This window comes from Ambystoma mexicanum, chromosome 3p (assembly GCF_040938575.1).
Source record: "Ambystoma mexicanum isolate Mex_15411 chromosome 3p, UKY_AmexF1_1, whole genome shotgun sequence".
In the NCBI taxonomy this organism is placed as follows: domain Eukaryota; kingdom Metazoa; phylum Chordata; class Amphibia; order Caudata; family Ambystomatidae; genus Ambystoma; species Ambystoma mexicanum.
In genome coordinates this window covers 1,247,143,912-1,247,167,778 of record NC_090925.1, presented here as the reverse complement: position 1 = coordinate 1,247,167,778, position 23,867 = coordinate 1,247,143,912, and the positions used below count along the sequence as shown (strand labels likewise).

The window sequence follows — 23,867 nt, the reverse complement described above, 5'->3', positions numbered from 1 at the left end:
ATAAGTAACTTGTTGTTCATTTATACATACAGCCTATATACTCTATACCACATACACTGAAATATAGTAAATGGAAAGCTGGATCCAACGTGTTGATGCCATCACATACGCATAGATACAACAACATTTAGAGACACAATTAAATTAAAGAAGACATTAGTGTTAGCTTAGGGGTTCTTTGAAAATAAATCCATTCTTTTGCAAAATAGCAATGCAACCTGAAAATTATTTGTACAAAAATGAAGGCTACAACATAGAAACACACATTTTTTTTTTTTTTTTCACAAAAAACAAATCCAAGATGGCCGCCACACGTTTTTTGACGCGTATGACGTCATCGCGGCACATTACGCGATGACGTCATCACGCGACGTGCTCCGCGATATATAAACAGAAGCAGAATTGAGGTAAGATGCATCCGGGAACCACGGATGCACAGCGGCAATCGTACCGAGAGAAAGGAACATCTTTGAATCCACAAGAATCTACACACAAGGTAAACTCTATAGCAATTTAAAATAATTTTCTCTAGAAATGTAAAGGGCTACCTTATAGAGGGTGCATAAATTCAATCAAACTGAATACCAATGCAAATGCAGAATTTATACTAGTAATAATGGATCAATACTAAAATGCCATTCTATATAGGCTAGGAAGGACACAGCACACTGTATAGGACAGCAAAGACTGCTTTGCTGTTCAGAAATATAACACATTAATAGCCAGTATTAGAATGTGAACCAAAGCATATGAGCTTTGTGCATTTTTCTTATAGGGAAAAAAAGAAAAAAAGAAAAAAAGGAGAAAAAAGGGAAAAAGAACAAAAGGAAGACAAATAGAGAGCCGATGAGAGAGAAAATTGAATACCAATCAATACTGAATCAGAATTATGAGAAACATGACAAGGGTGAGTGTATGTCCTCTTCTCAGATAGAAGTGGTTATGAAACTAGAGGTTTAATGCACTTAAGTCTCTGTTTATATACATAGAATGTATGAACTTGGGTTCTTTTTTCACTTTAGAATCTCCCCTGAGGAACCGTGGCTAAAGTCATGGGGAAACACGTGTTGGGAGACAATTTGGGAGACAAAGTTTGTTTATTGAAACTTTAAGTGTATGGAGTATCCAGAACCTATACTGAATAAACAAATTGGAATTAACATAACCAAGTGATTGAGTAATTCTTCCCAAGGAGTGCACTAAAGGGTACCAACTTTATTTCTAGGGTCAAATGATGTCATCAGAGGTAAAGGGTCGTGTGATATCACGTCTGCTACCCCAGGCATTTTGGTGAAGTGACGTCCCTGATTCTCATACCAATTCACACTAAGGTAAAAAAAAACTCTAGAGTATCCCATTGCCTCTCAAGTCACAATCTCATCTAGAAATAAACACTGCACTGATCACACACAAAGGATCATGTTTCCCTTTCCTTCAAATATACTAATTAATCTGAAGTGTCAGACAAGTCCCTCCTGTCATTGAGAATGTCAGTATATGCTTGAAGCTGCAGTGCAGGCTCTGTTATCCGGCACTCCATTCATGAAACGCCCTTGTAGCTGACACCTACCGTTGAACATAATAGCACTGCTCTGGTTGATAAAATGCCAGATAATAAAGACTGCAGGCAAGAGAACCTAGCTTTAAGAGCAATAAATGCCGGAATCATAGCAGAAAGGCAGGCTGATAAACACTTTTGCTCTGTTTTCCGGCTCTTTGCCAACTGAAACACTGACATTAAGTTATCCGGCACTACTGGGTCCCCATTGGTGCCAGAGCACAGCTTTTACCATACTCTATTTGGCCAAAGGCTGTCTTTCTGGGACGGCCCGAGCAAGTCAGAATTTCACAGCTGCAATGCCATTCCTTTTCGGCATGGTAATAATATGTATATAAATTCGGCTGCAGCATGGGAAGTACACACCCTGGAATGAAATGAAGGCTTGGTAAGACCAAAAGAGGCCTTTTAGAAAGAAGACAACACAAATAAGCACAGCTGCAATCACCACCACTCTCCACGCTCTGTTTAGTGGATACTACAATGTAATTCTATGTCAAGACCTGCCTCTTTGCGCATTATGCTTCATCTTCACATTCATTCCTGTCTCCGGCAGTTTCAACAAAACCAAACTTTATAACTTCTCAGATGGGAAAACACATTTTATTTTTTTACATTTCTTGAAAAAACCGACATTTCTCTTAGTTCCAGTCTTTCTGTAGTCCATCCTACCTTATACACATGATCATAGTCCTTCCTGTTCCTTTTATGTCTCTCTTCTTTCCTGCTCTCCGAGCAGATAATTCATCTTTTTCACTAGCTGCATGTATTTATATGTATTTATTAGGGCTGTACCGAACTTCGGCTTCGAGTCCCTATTCTGCCGAAGTTCGGCTGAAATACAGCTATCCGGCTTCGGCAGAATAGTTTCTGTTTAGGGACTCGAAGCCGAAGTCCACTTTCTATGATTAGCTGCCCTCTCCCTGTTTGGGAGATGACAGCCAATCATAGAATGTTTGACAGTGTTCAGGCTGCAGAAGCCAAACAAGCTGTTTGCCTATTGGCTTCTGCAGTCTGACCACAGCCTAACGTGTTGAAATAGGAAGCGAGGGAAGGGAACAGTTCTTCCCGTCCCTCACTTCCTATGCCAGCACCCGGACCCAATCACCAGGTAAGTGACGCCCCCCCCCCCATACCCCCTCATCACGGTGAGGCCGCGGGGCCTCAGGGAACCCCCGCGGCCTCACCGCAATAATGTTTTGTTTGTCGGGCCACCGGTGCAAAGCCGGTGGCCCGACGTTTATTTTGCATTGGGGGGCCGCTCCTACAGGAGCGGCCCCCCCAGACTCATGAGGCCGCCGGGGCACTTTGCCGACCCCGGCGGCCTCGGTGCCCCCCACCCCCCTCACCACGGTGAGGCCGCGGGGCCTCAGGGAACCCCCGCGGCCTCACCGCAATAATGTTCTGTTTGTCGGGCCACCGGTGCAAAGCCGGTGGCCCGACGTTTATTTTGCATTGGGGGGCCGCTCCTACAGGAGCGGCCCCCCCCAGACTCATGAGGCCGCCGGGGCACTTTGCCGACCCCGGCGGCCTCGGTGCCCCCCACCCCCCTCACCACAGTGAGGCCGCGGGGCCTCAGGGAACCCCCGCGGCCTCACCGCAATAATGTTTTGTTTGTCGGGCCACCGGTGCAAAGCCGGTGGCCCGACGTTTATTTTGCATTGGGGGGCCGCTCCTACAGGAGCGGCCCCCCCAGACTCATGAGGCCGCCGGGGCACTTTGCCGACCCCGGCGGCCTCGGTGCCCCCCACCCCCCTCACCACGGTGAGGCCGCGGGGCCTCAGGGAACCCCCGCGGCCTCACCGCAATAATGTTCTGTTTGTCGGGCCACCGGTGCAAAGCCGGTGGCCCGACGTTTATTTTGCATTGGGGGGCCGCTCCTACAGGAGCGGCCCCCCCAGACTCATGAGGCCGCCGGGGCACTTTGCCGACCCCGGCGGCCTCGGTGCCCCCCACCCCCCTCACCACGGTGAGGCCGCGGGGCCTCAGGGAACCCCCGCAGCCTCACTGCAATAATGTTCTGTTTGTCGGGCCACCGGTGCAAAGCCGGTGGCCCGACGTTTATTTTGCATTGGGGGGCCGCTCCTACAGGAGCGGCCCCCCCAGACTCATGAGGCCGCCGGGGCACTTTGCCGACCCCGGCGGCCTCGGTGCCCCCCACCCCCCTCACCACGGTGAGGCCGCGGGGCCTCAGGGAACCCCCGCGGCCTCACCGCAATAATGTTTTGTTTGTCGGGCCACCGGTGCAAAGCCGGTGGCCCGACGTTTATTTTGCATTGGGGGGCCGCTCCTACAGGAGCGGCCCCCCCCAGACTCATGAGGCCGCCGGGGCACTTTGCCGACCCCGGCGGCCTCGGTGCCCCCCACCCCCCTCACCACGGTGAGGCCGCGGGGCCTCAGGGAACCCCCGCGGCCTCACCGCAATAATGTTTTGTTTGTCGGGCCACCGGTGCAAAGCCGGTGGCCCGACGTTTATTTTGCATTGGGGGGCCGCTCCTACAGGAGCGGCCCCCCCAGACTCATGAGGCCGCCGGGGCACTTTGCCGACCCCGGCGGCCTCGGTGCCCCCCACCCCCCTCACCACGGTGAGGCCGCGGGGCCTCAGGGAACCCCCGCGGCCTCACCGCAATAATGTTTTGTTTGTCGGGCCACCGGTGCAAAGCCGGTGGCCCGATGTTTATTTTGCATTGGGGGGCCGCTCCTACAGGAGCGGCCCCCCAGACTCATGAGGCCGCCGGGGCACTTTGCCGACCCCGGCGGCCTCCGGCCCCCATCCCCCTCACCACGGTGAGGCCGCGGGGCCTCAGGGAACCCCCGCGGCCTCACCGCAATAATGTTGTTTGTCGGGCCACCGGGCCAAAGCCGGTGGCCCGAGATTGTATTGCATAGGGGGGGCCTAAAAAAAAACAAACTATTCGGCTCACTATTCGGCTCCGGCCGAATAGTTGACAAACTATTCGGTATCCGGCCGAATACTAAATATGCTATTCGGTACAGCCCTAGTATTTATAATGTATTTATATCACCATCGAGCGCGCACAAGCACAGACAGGCGTGCGTGCGTAATTAAGACACTGATATTGGTGTGAAGTTTAACTTTAAATAAGAGGCAGAGCTGACGGCCCTGTGCTGCATTCACGGCATGACAGGGGATCCGTCAGTACTCCGTGCAAGATGCTCCAGCCCCTTCATAGGGAAGGCAGAGCGAGAGGGAGCAGCAGCCACCACCCTCTGGGGGGCGTGGCTGCACCTCCCGAAGTAATCTAACGCACATCAGCACGGATTATAACTAGGGAGCAAGAGCCCCCACCCTCAGAGGGGAGGAGTTTCCCCTACGCGAGGCCCGGAAAACGGCTACGCATTCCGAATGGCAACGCTCAGGAGCACACGCCGTAAGAAAGAAGTAGCAACTTCAAAGCAAATCCGCACACGTCGGAGCACGCAGTACGATCCCCTGAGGCAGGGAGAAGTTGCATAAAGAATTAAAACAGCATTCTTTACGAGTGGCCAAGCCGCTACTGTGACCAGCAGCAACAATAGTGCTGCAGAGCCCAGACAGAGCTCAGAAGTGAATACGGAAGCCTGCCCAGCACTGGTGCTGCCACTGAGAGCACAGTGAGTAAGTGGACGTGCCACAACACCTGAAGACAGGTACACAAGGCACATAACCAGCACATACCATGGCTGAATTTGAATGGAGTGAGGAGGACTAGGCAGAGGACCTGGCCTATAGTTTTAGGGAAGTGCTGGGCAACTCACTTGTAGAAGCAGTGGCTCAGGGGGTGAGACCCCTGCAGGAGAGGCTGGAGAGCATTGAGACATTCCTAAGCAAGTATAAGCACCAACAAAGGAACCATGTCCACACGACCCACGCTAGAGTGCCCTGAGGGGTGTAACAAGACGCGGAAGAGAGATACCTCTTCTGACTCCCCAGGTCAACCAGACAGGGCAGGTAAGGAGGCCCCAGAGGCTACCAATGCCTTCATGAAACTAAGGGACGCATGAATGCATAAGTCGGGAGTGCCGAGCCTCACTACCCCCTACCGAGGGGACAAAAATATGGGAAATGAGGGGCAGGACCCATAGGAAGAGCCCACAGAGACCCCACGCTTTCCAAGAAACGTCTAAGGAAGGAGAATAACATAGAGGAAAATAATGAGATGGCAGACATGTGTGAGCCAGAGAGTATCAGAAACTCAAAATCGTCAGACTGGCTACCCTCACCTAGAGTCACGAAATACATGACACAAAGGCTGCGTAAGGCTCTTGAAAGAGAAGCAAGGTAGCGCATGCGGGCTCGAATGTCTGAGGCCAGAGTTGCCTGGGAAGGTGGCAGACGCGCCTGAACTGGACCCGAAGATGTTGGCCCTTTGTGTCAAAAACCTCAAGAGACCCCCGGAAGGGGATAGACAGGTTGTGGAGGAGCTGCCAGTAAAAGGTGCTCGATATAGCAGGGCGCATGGCCAAGATTATGGACGTGGTGGAGCGGTCCCGAGACACCGGCGAAGAGGTGGACTCAGATATTCTAGCTAACTGGGCACAAAGGGTGCCATATCTTTAGAGTGCAGGAGAGGCCTCCTCCTAAAGATCGACCCCAAGCTAGGAGAACTAGCCTCCTACGAAGCGGGAGAGGCGGCTCAGGGACTCCTGTTCAGGGAAACATTCAGAAAGGAGATGGGAAGGTTAGTAGGCACCTACACCTCCCTAGAGAAGGCCCAAGCATCTATAAAGAAGATATTTGCGGGAAGAGTTTTCTCCTGGACCGGTCGGTATCGAGGCCGAGCGACCGGTCGCTATCAAGCCGCAAGAAGGCCTCAAAATAACAGGGCCCACTACTGGGACAACAAACAGCAAGATGCTTTCTTCCCCTCGAGAGGACATTTCCCGAGAGGAAGATGAGGAAGAGGTCAGGGAAGTGGACAAAGCTTCCACACAGGTGAGACATACACTGTACCCACCAGTAGAGGGGAGAACACATGGTTTCTGGGAGAACTGGCACGCTCTTTCCAGCGACGCCTGGATTTTGCAAACAGTCAAAGGGTTGCAATTAGAATGTATACAGGTACCCACGCAGACCCACCTCCCTCCCCGGACCAATGTAAACGGCGCAGGTACAGAAAGAGACTTTACATGCAGAGCTACAAAGCTTAGCGCAGAAGAGAGCTATAGAACCTTGCAGCACAACCCCAAGCTCATGAAGCTGATAGCGGCAGCAATCAGAGAGAAAGGGTTTAGGATGATTATTTACCTGGATGATATCCTGTTGCTGGCGAACAACAGAGAGATGCTCCAGTGTCATATGGGCTGAGTGAAGGAGCTGTTAACATCGCTAGGCTTCCTAGTGAATCGAGAAAAGTCAGACGTGACCCAGACGAGGAGAATAGACTTGTTCAGGTTCGTTAAAGACGCCAATGCAGCCACCTTAGAACTACCAGCCAGAAGAGCGTGGTTTCCCTGAGGACGATAGCGAGAGTAGTGGGTCTACTAGCAGCATCAATTCAAGTGATGTTTACAGGGCCCGACATTATCAGATCCTACAACGGCTAAAAATAAAACACCTGCATCAGGGGCTAAGGTACAACCAAATAGTACCCCTCGATGTGGAATCCAGGACAGAACTGAAATGGAGGCTACAAAATATTGACTCCTGGAACAGGAAGGTCATATTTGGAGACCAACCCGATCTGGTGATAGAGTCAGTTGCCAGCAAAGCAGGCTGGGGAGCCCGCTGCGGGAACTAGAAAAGGGGAAAATGGAGTGCAGAAAAGCTTAAGCTACACATAAACTGCCTAGAGCTACTGGCTGGGTCGTTCACAATCAAAGCCTTCACGAAACGCAAAGTGAACTTGTGTATACTACTGGAGGTGGACAATATAGGAGCGGTCAGATACATCAATCATTTAGGAGGAACGAAATCCAGATTGCTGGCGGAACTAGCCAAGCATTTTTGGTACTTTTGCCTCGATTCAGGGACCTCAGTGGTAGCATAATATCTTCTGGGCTCGCTCTATGTAGTAGCAGACTGGAACTCCAGACACTTATCGGACTCCAGCAACTGGATGCTGGACAAGGCTATTTTCCAACAGATAGAGAGGTTATGGGGACCAGTCCATATGGACCTATTTGCATCCAGGTTGAATGCTCAGAAGAGCAGGTATTTCAGCTGGAGGTTAGATCTATTGGCGGCAAGCATAGACGCTTTCGTTTAAGACTGGAGGGGAGTCACGCACTGTGCCTTTCCGCCATTTATAATGATGAACAGATTGCTAGCAAATGTCCGCAGAAAGGAAGCGAAGATGATAATAGTAGCTCCAATATGGAAGTCGCAAGTATGGTTCCCGGCAATGATGGAACTGGTGACTGATTACCCAAGAGTACTACCGCCAGGAGACAGCCTATTCACTGACCCAGCTGGGTAATATCATCCTCTGAGAGTGAGAGAGACTCTCCCACTAATGGTGTGCATGATAGCAGGAGACGCTGGGACTTCCCAGGCATTTTAGCACAAGCTGCTTGCCTCATGGCGGAATCATGGGTGCCATCCATGAGACGGAGCTATGACGCAGCTTGGAGCAGATGGCCACGATGGTGCAAAGGGAGAAAACTTCATCCTGTTTCTGCCCCTTTAGTAGAGATCTTGAATTTTCTGGCAGAGTTGCTGCAAGGAGGGAAGGCATACAGGACAATAGGAGTGTACAGGCCCGCCATATCAGCGGGACATCTGCCCGTCGAGGGCATGCCCGTAGGAGAGAACACAGCACTCATTCGACTCCTGAGAGGAGTGCGATTCAGGAGACCATTAGAGCCAAGATACGATGTCCTATGGGACATAAAAATAATTCTGAAATTACTCGCCAGGTGGCCTGGAAACAGATACCTATTTTTGAAACAACTATCATGGAAACTAGCGATGCTGCTATGTCTAGTCTCCTAGGAGAGTAGCGGACGTCAGAGTACTAGACGTGAACAGAAAGGCATATGGGCTGGAAGGAGTTACCTTTACGCTGGTCAAGAGAACGAAGACAGGTTCTACGTCAATAATTTATGCTTACCTGCATGATCACCCCAAGTGGTGCGTAGCAGACTACATAAGGGAATACGAGAATAGGACAGTGGAGATGAGACCAATGGCAAAAATGCAATTACTTATATCGTGCAGGAAGCCTCACAAAGCAGTCACAACGGCCACCATAGCGAAATGGATGCGCGAAGTGATGCAATTAGCAGGAGTAGACATGGCTAGATTTGGAGCGCATTCAGTGAGGGCCGCGATGGCTTCAAAGGTGTTAGCAGAGGGTGCGAAGTTGCAGGATAACCTGCAAGCGGCCGACTGGGCCAGCGATAATACATTTAGGACGTTCTACTTTAAGCCTGTGCACTCAGTAGCAGCGTCGGTGAAGACAAGCGTTGAATAAGCATAATGCTCACCAGCGGTCTTGACATAGAATGAAGATTACCCCTGCTAATAGCGCAGGGAGTCTTGATTCTATTAAAGACAAGGAGGTGAGCATTACTTTCCCGCCCTAGATACACAGAGAGTTAATGGCAATGTCCATGATTGTGCTTATGATGAATTTCTCTTCTGGAATAGGGTGTGTATCTGCCTCCCTAATATGCTCCTTATGTTTTCGGTAGGAGATGACCAGAAGAACAACTGAGTCAGGCTAGCGAGAGCACACGCCGATTGAGCAGCGAAGACGTCAGGCATATGTGGAGAGCAAGCAGAGTAGTGCAGAGTAGAGAGAAGGCTCCGTATTTGGATAAGTTCAGAGTTTTGGTTACTTTTTGGAATGCAGTTAAGAGCATTAAAGAAGAGGGACATAAAAGGAACAGGAAGGACTATGATCACGTGCATAATGCAGGATGGACTACAGAAAGACTGGAACTAAGAGAAATGTCTTTTTTTTTTCAAGAAATGTAACAAAAAATGTGTTTTTGGATCTGATAAGTTGTACATTTTGATGTTGTTGAAACTGCTGGAGACAGGAATAAGTGTGAAGATGAAGCATAATGTATAATGCTCGCCTCCTAGTCTTTAATAGAATCAAGACTCCCTGCGCTATTAGCAGGGCTAATCTTAATTTCTACTGAATTATGAAATACGCATTTCTTTTGTCCTCGTTTCTCAAGGATTAGTAGAAGTAAGTAGAGGCGCTGTTAATATATAAAGCACATGCTATTCAGGTGGGCTGAGTGGATGGCTGGCAAAGGTACCCAGGGGGGCCTGGGCTGTTCCACGATCATGTTCCTGTAAAAGAAAAGTGTTATAATCCGTACCTGAATCATACAGCAAGTCTCATGAATCATAGTGTATTTTTGCATAATTATAAATGCAGCGTTTGCTTGCCAGTTGGTATTTATAATAGGAATGAGGGTTTCGAGTGTTTCCTTTATTTTGTTGTATATTAAATTCATTTTACATCATGATTTTGGGAAATAAACATGGGAGACTAGTAGATTGCCAGTGTCATGCTAGGTGAAATGGGCGCCATGTTTGTAAGACTGTGACAAAGAGAAACATGGCTTGGGGTAATCAATGCATTCTCAGGAAGGTACGCCTCTCTAGCGTGCACAGGCGCCCCCATAACACAAGTGAAATGCACGCTGATGAGGTCATGGGATCCGCTCAGCATCACTTTAATGATACACAAGAAACAGGCATAGCCAACATCACCGGCAACAGGACGCACTCTAAGCGTGATGCCATTTCCTAAGCAAGGTTGCGCCTGAAAATTGCACATCCATGAAGCGGGATTGTGGAGACATCAACCGCCTGTTGACATATGGAGGCTCAGTTCCAGAACCGAAACCAGTGCATTGAAATAAGAGGGCCCACCATGTACGAATCCACAGAATGCACAGGGTGTAGCGAAGACATACATGCAAAAGTGTTGGACTCTGAAAACACACGCACTTAGTGAATCATGGAAGCAGTACAAGCACATATAAATACGTCATCACATTATAAGATATTTGCACTATTCGAAAGCAGAAATCATAATGTGCCGCCCTCATTAGTCTCTTCACATTAAAGACACTTTAGTCGCTCCACAGTAGTGTTTCATGCAAGCAAGACTCACAATAACAAGTGATTTTCGAACTAGCAACAAAATCACGTTTTCCTGAAAGCAGGTTGTTGTTTAAAAAAAAGACCGAACATGAAAAGCTTACTTTAAAATCCAAACATTTGGAAGGAAGAGTCAGAAAACAAGACAAACAACACCGCATTCTGAGATTGCAATGGGTTAAAGCAAAGGACAGAAGCTTAATGGCCTCGAGGTGCTACTGCTTGGCTCATTCTTTGCGCGCCACCGAGATCAGGGTGCCGCTGCAATTTATGACCTCATACAGCTCTTGGTCAACTCTTGGAATCATCACTTGCTTCTCAAGGACGAGTCCTGCTTCGCAGAGAGCTTCTGACACAAATTCCGCCTCCATGCGCAGATGGGGGAATTTGCACGAGCCCACCATGAAATAGGCACAATCAGGGAGTGAAACCAGCACGATATAGCCCCCTCTCTTTACAAGGGAAGACATGGTTTTCAGGGCACGTTTGTAAGAAGGTTTTTCAAGGTTCAGGCTCTCCAAACAATACACTGAAAGCAGACAGTCAACAGGCGGCAAAGTTAGTGGCTCAAAGGGATTGCTTTTAGTTAAATCACTCAGTAGAATCTGTTTTATGACTCCTCTTAATTTCTCTTGCTTCTCCATCCACTTTCCCCTAAAATAAAGGTAAGGAAAATTATTAAGAACATCTCCTTTTTATATTTTGTTTTCAATTGTCTTCATTCCTTTCAAAACATGTCATGGAAAGTTCTAGCATTTGTACTCAGGCTCATTCTTCTAAGCATACATTGTACACAGAGCTCACTTGTCAAGAGGATTCGGCTCGGCCTGCATCCTAAAAACCGTATTTGTATTTTATTTGTGTATAACTATTTTTATTGAGATGGGGCCACATTCGTCTTGCCTTGATGTGATGTAGGTATGTTTTTGAGTCTTTTTGTGTTGAGCCCCCCCACACACCTGGTTCAAAGCTATTTTAAGAGCTTGCCTTTGCCTTTCCACTGTCTAGAGGCAGATGTCTCAATTCAATGTTGTGGATATTAACGTCCTCTTTCTTTGTTTATGCCTCAGTAGCATTACCATTTTCTGTGGTGTGGTACAGCTGTATTTTGCGTGTCACTCGTAGGAAACGGTCTCCGGCAAGTGTTCAACCGCCGGGGTCTTCTGTGTTGGGCACTTGGCATCCACCATGTTATTCAGCATTCAGGGTACAGCTTGTGTTCTCTACCTTATGAAAGGTCATGCTCACAGGTGCATACATATAGGTGGAACGTTTCTAGGAAACTGGTTAATACTAGGTTGCCTGTGGTTCTATTTTGTCACATAGGCTATCATTTGATAGTCTACAATTTGGTGCACCTAAATTTTACCTTTTTTTATTGGGGGTCCCCCATCTCCCTCTCCATACCCCACATACTCTCCCACCAATCACCACCCCTACTCAATATGGAGCCCCCCAGGGCTCCTCCCTCTCCCTGATTCTATTCAATGTGTATGTTAAACACCTGCATGACCTATTCGTTAAATTAACTGTGAACAATGGGCTCACCACCAGACAACGTGCAGGTAGGTTACATAAAGGTTTATTATGTGTTTTTCCATTGTAGGGGCCGAAATAAATGCCTTGAAATGTCCTACGCTGAGTAATTAACACTGGTAATCAAAAGGGTGGTTTCTCTTGGGCAGTCCCTCCACCGGCTAACTGTTGTTCTAACTGTGTAAACTGTAACTAGCGCCTAGACACCCACAGGTTAAGTGCGCTCTACACATGTTTAAATAAACAAAGCAACGTGTTAATAAACAGGATGGATTTTCCTTACGTAACCTCTGGCCCAATTTGGACCTGGCTAGATGGGCTGCACGGCTCAACCGCTGAGGCAAAAAAGATAAATGAAGACACAGACACCAGGGGTGGTAACAATCCTTTATTCAATGTATATGTGTGTTTTAAACTATGGCTTGCCTGTTCCAAGGGACTGTACCATCAAGCCCCTCTCACTGGCCATCTAAGGTCTTGGGAAAAGGCACTTGGAACACTTGATTGGTTCCCCCTTAGCCAGGAACAATGGACTGGCCCTGCTGGGCTGAAAAGGGCAGGAGAGAGAGGGGAACAACATTGAAACAGTTAGGATGGTTTAAACTTTAAGGACTGAGCTGGTAGCGGAGGAGGTGTTGGATCATCTCCACAGAGGCTTTGGCATCGAGTGGCCCTTGGGGCGCCAGTATTCTTGCATATGTCAGCAACTGCCTGTCATGGACAGAAGCCCCCAGGTCACATGTGGGGGGGGCGCCCCGGATGAAGACATGGCCTGTGAGGGAGTCAGGTCGCCCTTGTTCCAGAAAGAGTGGGTCTATGGGAAAAAAACAGCTGAAACCTGGTCTCCTAAGTGGGGCAGTCCAGAAGGCAGCCATGGTCCACGCAGCCCTGCGGCCTGCCTGGGTAGACTGGAGAAGAGCGAAGGCTGGGGCGATGTGTGAGACAGCGGCCCAGGTGAAGATGGCTACCCAGCCCTGTGGGCAGCCAAGGACCAGGCAGCGCAGACTGGGAGAAGACCAAAGTCCTTGGACACTTGCACGGTGTATCTGAGCTAAGATGCCAGCAAAGGGCCTCAGCACGAGGATGCATCCGAGTCAGAGTGTTGAGTACCCTCCTTCGCTGCACAAGTGAAGTGCAGGGAGTGGGTGTGGCGGCAGTGCATGGCGCCCCCTGCCAACAAGACACTGTGTGAATGAAAATATATTTCAAGGGACAGCGGCTGTGACAGCAGTGCCCCGCCTAAGCATGGGGAGCTGCTCAGGACGATGCCTCCATTCCTGCGCTCATGCGAGTAACGGCCTCACCCCACGTGCACATCAGCTTGGGTCTGCAGCGGTGTAGGAGCGTGCCTTGCCTCACCTGTGCACAGGGCGCAGCAGGGGACTAGAAAAACCTCTGGGACCCGCCTGTCCCTCAGACGCAGCAGTGATGAGGCATAGGCCCCGTCCCATGGTAGTACTAGGTATTGTGCAGAGCCCCTGTGACAAACTGGGGTGCCATTTTGGTAAGGATGACTGCAGGCAGCATGGCCTTGTATTTATGTATATATTTGCATATATGTTTCAGTATCATGAGCACTGGCTTTAAGGGCTAATTTAGAGGTGAGGGTTAAGTTAGGCATTAGCATGGTGGTAGCCGGGACGCGCCGCTTTAGGCCCCATAGAGATTTGGTGCTCTCCTCAGAGCTATCTCCTAGTCCAGTTTAGAGGAGGGCCAAAGGAAGGTAAGGACACCTCATAGGCACTTCGCTGTGAACCCTTTGATGGTGAGGTGGGCGGGCTGTGCAGGCTTTTGCTGGGGAGAGGCACATTTAGTGGTAGAGTTTTAAGTACCAACAGTAGGTGAGCCCAACCAGGCCTAAACACGTGTCTGGGGTTGCGGTTGGTACATTGTTCAGAAGAGAACTGCCGAGCATTTCGGTGCTGGACTGCCCTGGGGCAGGACAAAGACAGATATGTAGTGGACATTTCTCTTCTGTGAAAGGATGGTGAGCTAAAGACTCTGGTTGAGACTTTAGCCCGGGATATAGGCCGGTAGTAGAGAAACACCCAGAACCCACCTTGTTTTTGCCAACGGTAGGTGGGACACTGTTTATTATTTAATAATTATGTTAATAGTGTTCCCCCTGTTGTGGCTAGAGCAGATCTGGGTATCCTGTGGCAATTGCGTGGCGCAATTAGTATTAATAACTTAGCTGTTAGTCCATCTGATGCCAGGTAGGTAGGTACATTCTTTATTTCTAAAATGAAATCTTTCGAGGAAAATCCCCACCAGTACAGGGTTGTGCCAAGGGTGCACTTTGGCACCATGTTTGTTTAATTTGCATGTCTCCAAAATTGAAGAATATCTGTACAAGGCAGCATTTGTCTCTCCTAAACTAGAAGACTTTAAATACACATGGCTTGCCTACGCCGCTGACTTTTTACTCTTTGATTGTACGCAAATAGGACTCCAGAGACTAGCGCTTTTGAATCTTTGATGAATGACAGAAATTTAAATATGAATCCATTTTACAACTGACCTCTGTGAAGAGAGCAACAAGTTTTAACTGGTTTTTAAACAATATGAAATTAGAAAAGATGAAAAACGTAATGTACTTAAGGTTCCCATCATTTCTAATCCTGGTATGAGCCACATAAGTGAATCCTTGAGATATAAGCCAGTTGCGTCTGCCAGTGAGATGAGGGAAATCAATTTTAAATATGGGAAATTCTCTATCATACCATTGCTCAAATTCTGCCATGGCAAGGTCATTCTGAAACTGCTTCACGAGGTAGAGTCAATGCAACGCTGGGTTATGGATAAACTGATGTACTATGAGCCTATGATCTTGCGTACGGTCCTAGGCCTCCCCCATGTGTGTTCCCGCTGCACTTATCCACTTTGGATTGGGTCTAAAATCTATGCAAGCAAGGGCCAAATGGAAGAATCTGACATTAGATCGTAAAAGGCTTGATCCATCTACGAGTTAGATATTTGGTGACCTTGGCTTATTAGTAATAAAGAGCAGAGCAGAAATGATGGAGTAGTTATAGAAACAAGTACTGACACACTACTTGGAAATCCGTGTAGTCTTAAATTAGCATTATATCACATAGAGAGGTGCATCACTATGGATACTGCACATAAATATAAACATTAGGACTTCTCAAGTTGGAGCACAAAAAATTGTGAGTCCTGGCACCTTACCTAAGGTCGTTCCCAAATAGTTATTCATGCTGCGAGTTAATGAGATTGAGGCTCAACCAGTGGTCAAAGTCTACGAAAAGGAGCAGTGGAACTACGTTCCCTACTAGCCTTCCCCAGATCCCCACAAACCCCATCACCACGCACCTCCATGTGCAATCCAAACCCCCAAACAAACTCTGCCTCCTGTTTAAGAGAATGTTCATTGCAGTGCTTTTATTTTAAAACAAAACCACTCTGGAGCAGTTTCTTTTTAAAACAAAAGTATAGTAACAGAAAAACTTAATTTAAAAAAGGTAGAGGAGCACAGCTCCCATCCCCTCCTGCCCACTTCGACCACTGTGCTCAACCTCTTTCCTACAAGGGAAGTACTAACTATTCAAAAATTCTTGCCAAAGGAATTATCATACTGTCGCTACTGTGGCAATAAAGATATAACCGAAAGTTTGAAACATTTGCTAGTCATATTTCCTGCATTGAATTCGCTTCCAACTTTACATTTTAAAAAACAAGCAAATAATTTTAAATTCATTGATATAGAAAACATATGGCAACGTCTATTAGGAGGAAATTCAACATCAGTAGCATTTGCTTTGTTGGGATATCTTATATTTTATAATGAATTGGGTATTATTGTGATAAGATTTGTCGAATGTTCTTAGCTCTTCTTTTTACAGAACTTTAGATGTACATTTTACTAGTTGTATGTATCATGCCTTAAGACCATTTTTTGTGGTGTATATATAAAATATAAGTATATATTTTTTTTGATAAATTCGGTCTGGGAAATGTATTGACACATTTTATGAAATATAAAAATAGTATGGTTTCTTTGATAATTTGATAACATTTCTCCAACCAAATGAACACTCGAAGATTCAGACATCTGGGCCAGATCAGCCTCCTCCATTACAACCAAGTCTCGATTCAGGGGCTTCATCCGGGCATTTTCCTACTTTTTCTTTCCACCTCTTGACCTTTTCTGCCTTACAGGGGTCAACGATTGGACTCTTGCCATGGCTGTGAAAAAATGTTTTGTGCTCATTGCTTGCGAGGTCCCCAATGACTTTTGATTTTTTCTGTTTTTTAAGTTGTTTACCAGGATTAGTAAAAGCTCTTTTCTAAGCAAATATTTGAAATACTGGCTAGGAGTGGGTCGCAACAGTCAACTTGGTGCCCCCTGTTAAAGAGCTTGGACCTCCCCTCTGAACTAAAGACCTAGAAGATCCTAGGTGGGCCTCTGGGGGAGCTATCACCAACAATTCCTTGTCCTTCAGGGGGCCAAAGTAATCCCCTCATCTTCTAATGTCGCAAGACGTGCTGTTTGCCCTCTTTCCTGTGGCAAGAGTAATTGCATTGAAGAAGAATCCCTAACCAAGGAGGTAGAGGGATTAATGTGATATTTACCTTTCTCGAGGAGTTTCTCCTCCAACCCCAAGACCTTTGTCAATATTGTAAAAAGTACAGCTGACTGTGCAACGCTCTTTTCATTCAGAGAAACATAAAGTTTTGAAAAAGTCATAAATGTCATGATCGTAGCTGCCAGGGTCAATTCAACCAAGGAGGCCACCGGATTAGACATCGCAAATGATCTTCTTGGAGTTGGCTGGATAAATGACATTGAAGAGGCTAAAGAGTTTAACGATGAATATGGAGTGTCTGGATACAGAATGGCGGAGGACAATAATTGAGTCTCACTCTGTCAAGGGGTGGGTTCAATCCGTCCCTGTCACCCCCTAGCTCTATCGACATGGATCTTGCGGGGCCAGTGAGGGTTACTGAACATCAAGTGTATTTGGCAAGGCTGTGTCCGGGATATTTTCCAAGGAGGTCGTGACACTCGGTTAATCAGTTTTAGATTCTTTTGTAGTCACCTCCATGGATTTACTTACTTGCAGTTCGTTCATTTGGGAGTGTAATGTTAAATGATTATTTTCACTATGAACCTGCACAGTTTTGATCAAGCGGGGAATAAGTGTTTGCTGCTATGGTATGCAGTTGATGTTTGCCGTTTGGAGGGGGGCTATTTCTGCACCTTCGCCCAACTGGGTGGGGTTCAAAAGTGGAAACTGCCTCATTGGGGTCCCATCTGAAGATTCTAGTTGATTTGCCTCCACTATTGAGGCAGTGTCTGATATGTCCTCAAAGGAAATTAGCTGGGCTACAGGGCGCCTCCTTTGCACTGCTGGAGAGGTAGCACGCTCTATGAGCTGCCCGTTTTCAACCACCCTGGTTTCCTCTACCACCACCTTCTTGTGCAAAAAAGGGCTCATATCTTGGGTGTGGCGTAAAGTTGTCATCGCCTTGGATGGGTGCGTGGGCCAGGTAAAACAGCCCCCTAGTCCGTTATTGGAGGTGATGGAACATTACGGGATAGGTCCACTTGTATTCTATGGGTTGGCATGGCTGATTTAAGTGTATATGTGTAGGACATGGGGCGGGTTGAATTATCAAAAAAAAAAGAGAGAAATGAGTCCAAGGTGGGGCTCTCAGAACTGCAGTCTTTCTTTATCTAGCCACTGGTCTTCCAACAGCCAATCAGTCGGCCCGTGAGCTCCCAATGCATTCTCACAAGTTGGTGCGTGAGGCAGAGGTCTTGAGTAATATAAACATATCAACCATTGGCACTGACATTACACTGTGCCACAATAAACTGCCAAGGAAATATCTACAAAAAGGCAATGCCCGGTGCTCCAGCTGGTGGACTAATGCTTTGAATGTGCCCATGGTGAGTCCTGACTATGGACCCAAACTCTCAAGGGATGGAATATCCCCCACAAAAGCAAAAGCGAGAGCGATAGACGAAAACAACACTCTCACCAGTTGGGATGCCTTCTGCAATGCCTCCCTTCCCCGTTATGGCTCGGCTCGCCTCAGAACACAGAGGCCTGGATCAGGCACCTTCTTTTCCAACTCCTGCACTCCTGCTCTCCTGCTGCACTGCTCTCCTGCTCTCGTGCTGTGCTACCTGCACTAAACACACTTGAGGAAAGCAGCAAGGGGTGTCAAGCCGCGCTACCACTGAATCACTGTAACCACTTCTGACACTGCTTTAATTTGTTTTAGATTTGATAACAATATTTGTAAAAGGTTGTATTTTATTTTAACCATATACAATTAAAGAAAGAAGAATAGGAAAACGAGCATACAAGCCAAAATGGATGCATATACCACACCAGCGGCATCAGTGGCCCGGGAGATTATAGAGAAGGGACAGGAAGAAGCCCAATCAGTCTACCCAATAGATCCGGAAAATGATCCAGAAAGCTAAAAGTTCACTGGAACAGAAGATTGACGCAATAGGCACAGATGTGGGGTTTCTGAGGCAGGATCTTCAAAAGGAGTCGGCGAAATTGATGGAGAAAGGCTGTCTGAAGTGGAAGATACAATGCAACCAATGAAGAAGGGCATAGAGGACTTAATAACTAAGACACAGATCCTAGAAGGCAAGGTGGAGGATGCAGAAGCTAGAGCCAGGCGCAGTAACATAAGAATAGCAAGCCTTCCCGGAAGAATTGAAGGACCATTGATGGAGCTGTCCTTGGAGGGGTGGGTGTAAGTCTGGGTGGGCCCTCATGGTCTGTTCAATTTCTTCTCGCTGGAGAGAGCCCATAGTGGCCCGAGTAGACCACTGCCACCAGGGAGCCCATCAAGATCTATAATTGCCAAACGGCTGAACTATAGGGACCAGGATGTGATCATGCAAGCGTCCAGGAAGAAAGGCATTGCTAGTGAATGGAGAAAAGGTAGCTATTTACCCAGACTTTTACAAGAACCATGCAAAAGGTACAGCAATCATTTGAGGCAGTCAAAAGAACGCAGAGGGAAAGAGAACTTAAGTATTACATGCTGTATCCAGCCACCCTTCGAGTGCTAGGTCCACATTTTTCACCGCTCCAACAGAAGTATGAGAATGGGTCAGCACACTAGGACATTAGCAAAGGGACAAGGCTCAGGAAACCAATGTGAACCCAATGAACAATGAGAGAAAAAAAATTAAGAAACAAGTTGAGTGAAGAGCAAACAAAACTGGAGATCGGCTCATTTTATATGCAATGAAGTTGCAGTGGTTGATATGCACAAGGAGGATCGGTCGGAGTGACACAGTGAATCCAAGCGAACACTCTCACAAAACCTTTTATGCACGGTCGATACTGAATGTTTTTCATAATTTAGGGGTGACAGATGCTTCAAGTTGGGCGGAAGTATGGGGATGGGGGATCTCGGAAGGGCATTTGGGGATAACAGAATATTCAAGTTGGGGGAAGTATGGGACGGTGGGTGTTAAAGGGTTTTTATTGTTGTGGTATTGTTTGGAGGGCAGGGTCACTGACACAGGGGGAGGTCACACATGTCACCGCCGATTGGCAGCACAGAGATTCAGTTGATGTAACCAGCCTAGGAGTAATATTGCATAGCAACTATGACCGCAGGTAAAAACGGAAGACGATTGAAACGTCTCAACTGGAACGTAAATTGGTTGAACTATAAGATTAAACTGGGGTTGGGCATCATATACCTCAACAGAAAAAAAGCAGAAGTGGTACTCCTGCAGGAGGCACATTTGATGGGCTCAGAATGTAGATTCTTGGGTAGGGGACAGTAAAAGGTCATGGAGCATGCAGGGTAGTATAAAGGCCGAGGTGTGTGGCAATATTAGTTAGACGTACCATTCCTATCAGTGTAACACATGTGAAAAGGGACATAATTGAAAGATACATTCTGGTGACTGGTGATCTATGGGGAGAGAAGATCACCATAGTCAGTGTATTTGCACCGCCACCCCTACAAACGGAGTTGCTCATGGTGTTACAGGCATTATTGGCCATGCCCGCTGCATATCTGACGAAAGTGGGAATGGACTTTAGTAATGTCATCAATGGAGATCTAGATAGAGCTCACATGGAGCCTGACTTACGAAATTCATCACCCAACAATTTAGCAAAGTTTGTGGTCACAACTGGTCTAAGTGATGTTTGGAGGGCAATGCATCCTCGGGAATAGCACTTCTCATTCTACTCAGGGGCAGACATGTCATTATCCCACTAAAGACTACATTTTCATACCATGCACCAAAGCTGGAGGGTGACAGACGCGCAATACTCGTTGAGGGGTTTATCGGATCACGGCCATTGTTTGATAGGATCTCTGAGAAGGAGCTGAAGGGGAAGATGCAATGGAGACTGAACGCTTATCATTTGGGCATTGAGGAGATAAGGGAGGAGCTGGAAGAAGGAATGAAAGAATATTTTGAATGAAATATAGAGACAGTTGAAAGTAAATGTACCATTTTTGTACAAAGCAGTTCTCAGGGGGATGTCGATGGTGGCAATCGGCTACCACCGGAAAGAAAGGAGAGGGAAGCTGGAGGCTCTAGAAAAAGAAATGGGGGAGAAGGAAAACAAATACACAGAGAACAGAACAATCAAGTCCTAGATGGAGTTGCTACAGACCATAGCTCGGTACAAATCAGTGGTCTCGGATGAGGCTAAACAGGCATATTGGGCTACGAATGCCATGGTGTAAAAAATAGGGGATAAAGGCAGGGAAATGCTGGCGTGGTTGAAACAGAGAGAAGAGGAATCCCGATGGGTTATGGAAATAAAGTCAGACAGGAGCAACGGTTGAGGTAGAGCGATTTTGTCTCAATAGAAAGGAGCAGAGATTGGTGCTGCGTGCACCATGTTAATGTTAAGAATTGATACGATATTGTTACAACGTTGTAGTTTTTCATGTGTCTAGAATAGTTAACTAAGGGGTGTTAAAGGTTACTTTTAGTGTTATTGTGTGTCAAGTATGATATATTTAGATTTGCACACAAGTAGCAACATAATGAAGATTTTGTGGGGGTCGTGGCTTAGCCTGCATGGCGTAAGGCAGCTGAAGCATTGAGCTCCGGCCAAGATCCTTTTCTAAAATCCTGAAAGCACGGAAAGACTACATAAAACAGCTTGAAAAGCACACCCGGGGGCAGGCGAAACACTTAGCTGCACTCCGGTCACAAAAACAGGAAAAATTGGAGCCGCAGAAGCAAGGGAATTAACATTTTCGAGGACTCCCCCAGATGCGCTACGATGGCGGCCGGGTCTGTGTGTTAGCAGCGGGGGAAGGGCTGCTCTCTGCTGCAGACGCGAAGGCACCGCAGCATACCAAAGTGGATTGAAGTTGGCGGTTTCTGGCGCTGCGGCATGGGGAGGCTCCCCAACACACGCATCACACAGACAGACCCACACCTGAGACGGCGTTCGCTACTTTGGGGAGTTACCGTGACCTGCTGCTTGCTTGGGTGGCACACACTGCTGTGTGCTGTGTGAAAGCAGCGGTGACTGAAAGATACAGCCGCGAGGAAAAATGGAACGCTCTGCGGCAGAGTGCGGATGGCGGAGTAGGAGAACTGCACTTGCTGGCCCGCCTGATCAAGAGGCATTGGTGAAGAACAAAGACCCAACCCGGAACGAGTCCGCCCACAGAGGTGACCCGCGATTGAGGTGAGAGACTGGTGGCTTGTAAAGCACAGCGAAGTGCAGTGAATGAAAGAAGCAAAGTAATCAATGGACACATGCTCACAGCGGGCACATACGTATGATTGCATACGTATGATTGGGGAACTGTGACTTGGGCTTAAGCTGAGGCACACGCATGACTGGTGCAGTGGGGAGGAAAACTGTGAAGCAGCTAGGGCAAATAAACCCCAAAACTAACATTGACACGTGAGCCAGCGAGAACCAGTCAATAAAGCACCACCCTACGCAGGAAAAACTGAAAGCCTACCGGTCGAGAACTGGCGAGTGCTGGGGTTGACAAGGTCAGCAGCAACAGTTGCGTAGCACAAGGGGCATGACAAACCTCCCCTCCTTTCTTTCTTTCTCTCAACACGGCAGATTGACAAACAACCCAGCACACTCTCGGAACAAAGGGGCCACACTGGTACATAGAATGGCAAGATATGGTAAAGTGCACCCCAACACAGAGGCGCATGACTAACGAGCAAACAAATGGAACGCAGGGAAACACTGTCCAGTAAAGCGGTGGGACAAGACTCAGCAACGAAGCGCATATCAACAGCCATAAGAGACACACAGAGTGGCAAGAACCAAAGTGAGCGCTGCACAAATAAGACCTGGGCCCCGCATTTGATGCCCCTGAGGAACTTAGCCAAGGGGTACACCATGCCAGCCACCAAAGATAAAGACAAGGCAAAACCCATTATCATAGACTCGTTTGCAGCAGCAAAATCACAGCCCTCACAACAGATAGAGAAGGCACCACCGGGAACCGCCAAAGCCATGGAAGCAGAGAACCGAGATGGGCAAGTACTGGAGACAATAGCTGCACTGAGGACTTTCATAGATACTAAAATAGATGAATTAAAAACAGACATGCAGCTGATGAGACAAGACGCAAGGAACCTAGCGGAGAGAGTAACTACCGGCGAAGCAGGGCTGCTAGAAACAACGGAGACCACAACAGACCTAAAGTCCAGGGTAACTGAGCTGGAAAAAAGGGTAGCAACACTGGAAGCGAGAGCCGAGGAGGCGGAGGGGAGGTCTAGACGCAGCAACATAAGACTGCTCAGGGTCCCAGGAGGAACAGATGGCCTGAACCTGACCAGATTTGTGGAAACACTACTACAGCAGGAAATTGGTGCGAGCAAGCACTCACAAGGCTTCGCTGTCGAACTGGCACACAGATCCCTCCAAAAGAAACTGCCCCCGGGCTCACACCCTCGACCAATAATTGCAAAAATCCTTAATTTCCAAGATAGGGAAATTATACTTAGCTATTTCAGAGAGGGGGAGCAATAGAGCGAGGCGATTCCAAGATAATCATATACCCTGACTACACACCAGCGGTGCAGCGAATGAGAAATTCTTATGTCCCGATCAAAGCAAGACTGAGGCAGCTGAACTTAGAATACATGCTACTATACCCCTCCAGACTGAAGATAATCCACAAAGGACGGGCTATATTCCTTGAGACACCAGCGGCACCCAACATGTGGCTGAAAACAACAATCTGGCGGAGGGCAAAGAACAGGGCACATGAAAGATAACATCACTGAATCATGAACAAGCCCGACAAACTGCGACCGCATGAGATCACCACTGATGAAGCAAGTTATGCACATGACTCCACCGTTGAAACATTGCTGGGAAAGGCTGGACGACACGCCCAGCTGGCCAGCCTACACACTGAGGCCTACCCTACGGAATGACCGGTGCCTACCTGCTGTTGGCACGAAAACACACACGCTGGAGGCGCTGGAAGGGGCAAAGTAGTGCGGAGGCGCCTGAGCGCAGCAGTTACAATGCAGTTGCTGGGCGCGACCAGCAGGATTGTGTTTTTTGTTGTTGTTTTTCTACATTGCTTAGATGTCTTCATAATAAGATAGAGTGGGTTGCGGATATCCACGTTCACAGATCACGTTTGAATGGGAGCACAGTGGGGCGGAGTCAAGGGGATCATCGCTGCAACCGTGACGGCGCAACTTAGAATCCTGACATGGAATGTGCGTGGGAT

The 23,867-nt window shown here is 47.8% G+C and overlaps 1 protein-coding gene across 1 annotated transcript in view; it reads right to left on the bottom strand.

The window, feature by feature from the left end:
* Positions 1-9,951: 9,951 nt before the first annotated feature.
* Positions 9,952-23,867, bottom strand: part of LOC138579884 (nicotinamide N-methyltransferase-like) — an 81,912-nt gene continuing 67,996 nt past the window's right edge. Inside the window, exon 3 of the mRNA XM_069650109.1 lies at positions 9,952-11,279. Coding sequence (XP_069506210.1) covers positions 10,853-11,279 — 427 coding nt within the window. The 3' untranslated portion in view covers positions 9,952-10,852. The remainder of the gene's footprint in view (positions 11,280-23,867) is intronic.